Source organism: Camponotus vicinus, unplaced genomic scaffold, assembly GCF_025532165.1.
Source record: "Camponotus vicinus isolate PSW18456_S1 unplaced genomic scaffold, iyCamVici1.0 SCAF_5, whole genome shotgun sequence".
Taxonomy (NCBI): Eukaryota; Metazoa; Arthropoda; class Insecta; order Hymenoptera; family Formicidae; genus Camponotus; species Camponotus vicinus.
In genome coordinates, this window is record NW_028141977.1 from 4,607,734 (window position 1) to 4,613,719 (window position 5,986).

General features: G+C 30.8%; 1 protein-coding gene across 1 annotated transcript; it reads left to right on the forward strand.

The window, feature by feature from the left end:
- The first annotated feature begins 3,497 nt into the window (after window positions 1-3,497).
- Window positions 3,498-5,627, forward strand: LOC145971885 (uncharacterized). Its single transcript, XM_083099981.1, has 6 exons — window positions 3,498-3,557; window positions 3,836-3,897; window positions 4,084-4,266; window positions 4,486-4,710; window positions 4,806-5,061; window positions 5,361-5,627. Exons 1-6 carry the CDS (start codon window positions 3,498-3,500, stop codon window positions 5,385-5,387), a joined length of 813 nt encoding a protein of 270 aa, XP_082956107.1. The 3' UTR covers window positions 5,388-5,627.
- Window positions 5,628-5,986: the final 359 nt, after the last annotated feature.

Sequence of the window (5,986 nt, forward strand, 5' to 3'; positions counted from 1 at the left end):
TCAACATTAAAATATTGCTAAAATATTGCTGCAACGTTCTGTATTGTATGGTGTGTGTATTTTGAGTAAAATAAAATAATCTTACTAATACAATTTCTTAGTTTCTTTTATTTTAAAAAAATTCAGTTATTTTTTAAATTGTATATCGTCTTGTAAAATAATGTCAAAAAAATATATACTGTTACTACCCAGGTAGCAAGCACACGTCATTTTGACGTATTAAATTGGTCATTAACTGACTATTCTCAACATCACGAGTTGATATTTTTATGACGTAAAAGTGACGGTCTAGGTTGCAGTCCGAAATCCGCTTACAGTGCTGATGTAGAGTTCCTCAAGTAAGAGTTAGGACACCGCGTGATGATTTCTGATTAGTCGCGCCATTTGTAGGGAAGCAGTGAGTGAGAAAGAGACAGAGAAAAGAAGAAGGAAGAAGACAAAGCTATTCGAGACTAGAGATACTATAAGAGAGATCCGCGGATGTGCCGTCTTGGGGTAAAACCGGATATCGGATATGATGTTTTCGATGGCGGTTTATTTTGATTGTAAATGCAAGAATACAATATATATATATTTTTATTTGTAGTTATTGATATTTAATAATTACATTGGAAATACGCAAGTGTTAACACTTTTATATACTTTCACTTTATATAAGTAAAAATAAAAATTATATATAAATTACTTTTTATAAAACAGAATACAATTAATTACCCGAGGTTTTCTTTTTTTTCTATTTTATATTCTATTTGATATTTTCCGCGCTGTCAACCTCTGTACTTAGATAGAAGGTTTTTTTGACACTCTGTTTTCTTTTGACAGGTGACAGGTTAGGTCGGCTAGGCTTTCTCTGTCAGTTATATCTATCTTTCTCTCTCACACTTCCGGTTATACCCCAAGCGACGGGAGCCAATCAGAAATCGTTAACGGATCCGCGGATCTCTCTTATAGTATCTCTATTCGAGACGTGTTACGGTAAATAATGTATAGGTATGTATTAAAAATAAATTAATTTTTATATTTCATTTCATATAACGATTATTAAGTGATATTTATTAATAAAACGTATTCTTTTATTGTAAATTTATAAACTTAAAACTGAGATATAACTAACCTTAATGTAAAACTTTAAACTTATATATAAAAATAGTTTGGAAAGATAATTTTAAAAATTGTTACAGATAAAATGCAATAAATGAAAAAAAAAATAAATGAAATATAAATCTCTATTTAATAGAATGTACATGATAGAATAGAATGATATAAGTCTTTCAAATTGCGCGCGCTACAGTTCCCTGTTAATGGCGGACGTTGTCCTAACTCTTACTTGAGGAACTCTATGCTGATGGTGCCAACAGCGCCAAAGGCCGGTCTGAAATCATAAGCGCGCTCAAGCATAGCATAGCTTTTTTGGAACGCTATATAAAGCGCTCAAGATCGCATCGAGTAATAAAAATATAATAAGATTAACAAGATGAATAAAGAACGAATTATTCTTACTCAGTTTTTAGAATTAGCTTGTGAATCTTCTGATGATGAGGATTTACTATCTTCTTTTTATTTATCTTCTTCTAGTGATAAGGCTGAAATACAAGCGGCAATTGCTGTCTGCAAATGCGGCGTCTACAATGAGATTTTAAGGCGTAAGACTTAAGAAATTGACCAATCACAGTGGAGTATTCTCTTAATACTTGACTGTGATTGGTTAATCTCTTAAGTCTTACGCCTTAAAATCTCATTGTAAACGACGCTAAATGTAAGGGGAAAAGACATAATAGATTTTGTTTAAAAAATTATGTCGAGAGAATTGTGCCTAATTATACTGCTTTAGAATTTAAAATGCATTTCAGGTATGTATAGAACTAATATCTATTGTAGAACTAATCCCATACAGCACAGAAGCTTGCATCAACATTGCTGCAATGTTACAACATTGCTTACTGCAGTGTAATATTGCAGAAATAATGCAGAGACATTATTTTGTAATATTACTTTGGCAATGTTGCAGCAACGTTTTAACATAGCGAAAATATATAACATGTGTTTCTTTACTTGCCGCTACGCGGCGACACCTAATTTAACTAACTCGTATTCGAATTTATCTAAAGTGGATATAAAGGTCCATATTCTGAATCCTCTTTTAACGATAAAAGTGCCTCTAAAAGTGGCTTATAAGCCTTTTGATTGGCTATAAGCCACTTTTAGAAGCACTTTTATCGATAAAAGAGGATTCAGAATATGGACCAAAGTTTACAAAGGACTAATGCAGTAATTATATTTCTTGTCTTGTGTCAGTTTAATTTCTGATAAACTGACTTGGTTTATTTAATATTCTGAATCCTAATGAGGGATCTAGATTATTAAACAAATAATTTGTTTAATAATCTGGATCCCTCATTGGGTTTCAGAATATTAAACAGATTTTTCTCAATTCAATTGGTAAATAGGATATAGTTCATTTATTGCACGTATTAAAATATTCTGGTGTCGAATGTATGTAAAATAATTCTATGTATATATTGAGATAAATATTTATGAAACATGTAATAAAAAACACTAATAGATGTTTTTTTAAAGGCATTTTTTCCTATCTTTCTTAAACACTTTTTTATATTTTCAAAGTTTATTTATTAAATTTAAAACGGTGTCTGCATTTGTAGCAAAACGTGTTTTAATGGCTGCGGTCAAGGGGACGCTGAAGATGCTTTGAAGCGTTTGATTGACCAATCAGGGTAAAAGGAGTAAAGATTTCTTTAACCTGATTGGTCAATCAAACGCTTCAAAGCATCCTCAGCATCACTTTGACCGCAGCCAAAATTACAAATATGTTGCACCGTAACATTGCTACAATCTTAGATTGCAATATTCTTAAAAGCGGACATTTTAACGTTTTAACGTTTTGCTCCAATCCCACAACAATGATGCAGCAACATTTTGCAGTGAATTTGCAACGTTGCAATATTGCGGTGAAAGACTGCTTCAATGTGTATGCAATCTTTGTGTGCTGTATGGGATCATATATATCGCTGGTTAGAGTGAAAAAAAAAATTATATATATATATATTTGTCTCCTTCTAACTTATCAGTGTAGCAGTTCAGTTAAAAAGAACAGATCCATAGTTCAATTGTTTGTATTGCCCGCGCTTATGACAGTACTCACGGTGCCTCACCATTCAACTATGGGCTGCGTGAGCACGGAAAAGTGTGACGTCACTTCGTTACGGCGGCCTTAAGGCCATGGCACACAAAAAACGTAAGCAGTGAAAAGTAGTCAGTAAGCAAATTGACCAATCATGATTGAGCAGTAAGGGTGCAGTCCATAGACATATAACAATAGACTGCGCGTTCCGTGAGAGGAGCTGAAGCAGAAACTAAAAAGAGAGAGCAATAGCGTAAGTCGTTGTGTCTTTCTCTAACACGCGAGTTGGTGGGGATGTAAAGAGAGGGAGAACTGGGGAAACGTTCTAACCTATGGTGACGGTTCGTGATGTAGAAAAATGGTTAAGGCTGATGGCAGAGAACGAGATGTTAGCGCTTACGTCTGCGTAGTCATAGACGTAAAATAAGGCAGAGAAAAATATATATGCTACTTACGTATACGTTTTTCTCTGTCTTACTTTACGTCCATGACCACGACAGATGTAAGCGCTAACATCTCGTTCTCTGCCATCAGCCTATCGCTGCATGGCCGGTATTCATAGTCCGGTTTTATATTTAAGATCGTCTTTAGTTCATCTTCAGATAATCCATAGCCAATAAAATAATACATACAATATCTAAAGATGAACTTAAGACGATCTTAAATATAAGAACGGACTATGAATACCGGCTATAGGTTCAGCTCAGTGTCAACACGAGAAGAAAAAGAAGAAGAAAACTGGTTAACTTGTTGTGTTTGTAAGTTAGAAGCTGGTATTATTGTGAATGTTTCTTCCCATAGGCAAATATTTTGACAAATATTGATTTATAAATATAAGCAGTTTAATATTATATATAATATTATATTTTTCTGCTTGCTTTGAATTTGATAAAAACTTTTTTTTGATAGTACAAAACTATTATAAAAGTATAATTATATTTTAGAATTCCCAAAAAAGAAGAAATCAAAAACAAGTGGTTTACAAATATAGGTAGAAAAGTTCATAAATATGCAACAGTTTGTAGCAAACATTTTGAGCAGGAAGATTTTTATTATAAAGAAATTAATCATATTATGAAAAGATTTTTAGTACCTACAGCTGTTCCATCTGTATTTATTTCTAACTGGTATATTTTTCTTTTAAATATTTTAATACTCAAAATTTTCAATTACTATTTAATGAAGTATATATATATATATATATTTATTTACAATTAACAAATTCAATAATAAAACAGTAATCTACAAATATTACTTAAAATTGTTAAGAAATTAATTTTATACTTTTCTAATATTTTTATTTAAAGTTAATTGCATAACTGTACTTATATATTTTCAATGAACAGCAATGATTGTATGCAGCCATCGGTTTCAAGTAATGTACCATGTAATACTGATACTACAACAAATGAAGTCGTTCAACGCAATAAATGCTTGACTGTTAGAAATCCAAACGCAGAAAATGGTGCAAATAACTTTAATTTTAATGAAAATATTGGAGAATTTGAATTAAATGATTTAAAATTTAGTACTAATTCCACAGAAAATACTCAGAAATCAACATTAAAAAGGTTTGTTGTTAAATATTATTTTTTAGAATAAAGTAAGAAGTGGTATTGTAATATATCAAATGATGTATGTATATGGATAAATACTATTATTTCAGGAAAGTAGATGAGCCAAATATAAGTGTAAAACGATATTGTGTTCCGCGATTCATAGGGGATTTACGTAGAGAAGACTTTATTTCTAAAACTAACTGGAAAATCGTTAATGATTATGTTATTAAGTCAAAAAGAAACCAAAAAATTTCAAAGCAAAAAATCAATCGCTTACAAAAAAAGGTAAAAAATTTGCAAGGATTGTTAAATCACTTGAAACAAAATGGATTAATTTCGAATGATGCTTGTAACGCTGTAAATGTGAGTCATTTGTTTGATTAAAATAATTACATCAATGGCTGCTTTCGCGACAGAATCAAAATGATCCTGCGCTGTGATGATTAAATCTGAAGTTTTATTGAATTTTATTTAATAAAATTTCAGATTTGATCAAACAACGTAGGATCATTTTAATCTGGATCATTTTGATTCTGTTGCGAAAGCAACCAATATATTATTAAATAAATTTTTATATTTAAAGTATTTAGCTTGTTATATTGTACAATTAAGGAATTATATGAGACTCTTTATATTGAAAATACAAGTTTGACTTTAAATAGGCCGTAAGAGCTGAACGCGGATGGTGATGCGTGAGTTTCAACTAGAATGAAGTTTTCGTTGAAACTGATGTATGTGCTCTGGGCACAACTTTTACTTGGTACGATACTAAGGAATTTAAATAATTCTCTTGTTATATTGTAATCATGATATAGATTTGTATTTACTTATATTACATTTAATTACTTATACTTTGATATGTATTAATATTTTTAGGAGTATGAATTATTAATTGTACATAGATATATGACACATATTTATTACTTTTACTAATCTGTAATTTTACCTTTTTCGACAGATTAAACGAATATCTTATATCAAATTATTTTTTAACTATTTCAATTTTAATTTTATTTACAGTTTTCTACGTCTCCTGTAATAGCCGAAATTATTCGAAATCTTTTAACCACAAAAAAAAAAGAGCCCTTATCCTCCTGCCTTAAGAGAATTTTCCTGCAGTTTATTATTTCATTCAACAGCTGCATACAATTATGTTAGAAATACTTTCTTGAAAAAATTACCTCATCCTCAGACAATACGGAAGTGGTATTCGAATATTGATTTTAGTCCTGGCATTAGCAAACTGATTTTAGACAATTTAAAAAACATGATTGACGAAAATACTGCA

Bases quoted from the DNA above. Each gene is read 5' to 3' on its own strand.
- LOC145971885 (XM_083099981.1), top strand. From the start codon at position 3,498: ATGGTTAAGGCTGATGGCAGAGAACGAGATGTTAGCGCTTACGTCTGC. The intron at 4,267-4,485 runs GTATATTTTTCT...TTCAATGAACAG, and splicing joins TCTGTATTTATTTCTAACTG to CAATGATTGTATGCAGCCAT. The intron at 4,711-4,805 runs GTTTGTTGTTAA...CTATTATTTCAG, and splicing joins CAGAAATCAACATTAAAAAG to GAAAGTAGATGAGCCAAATA.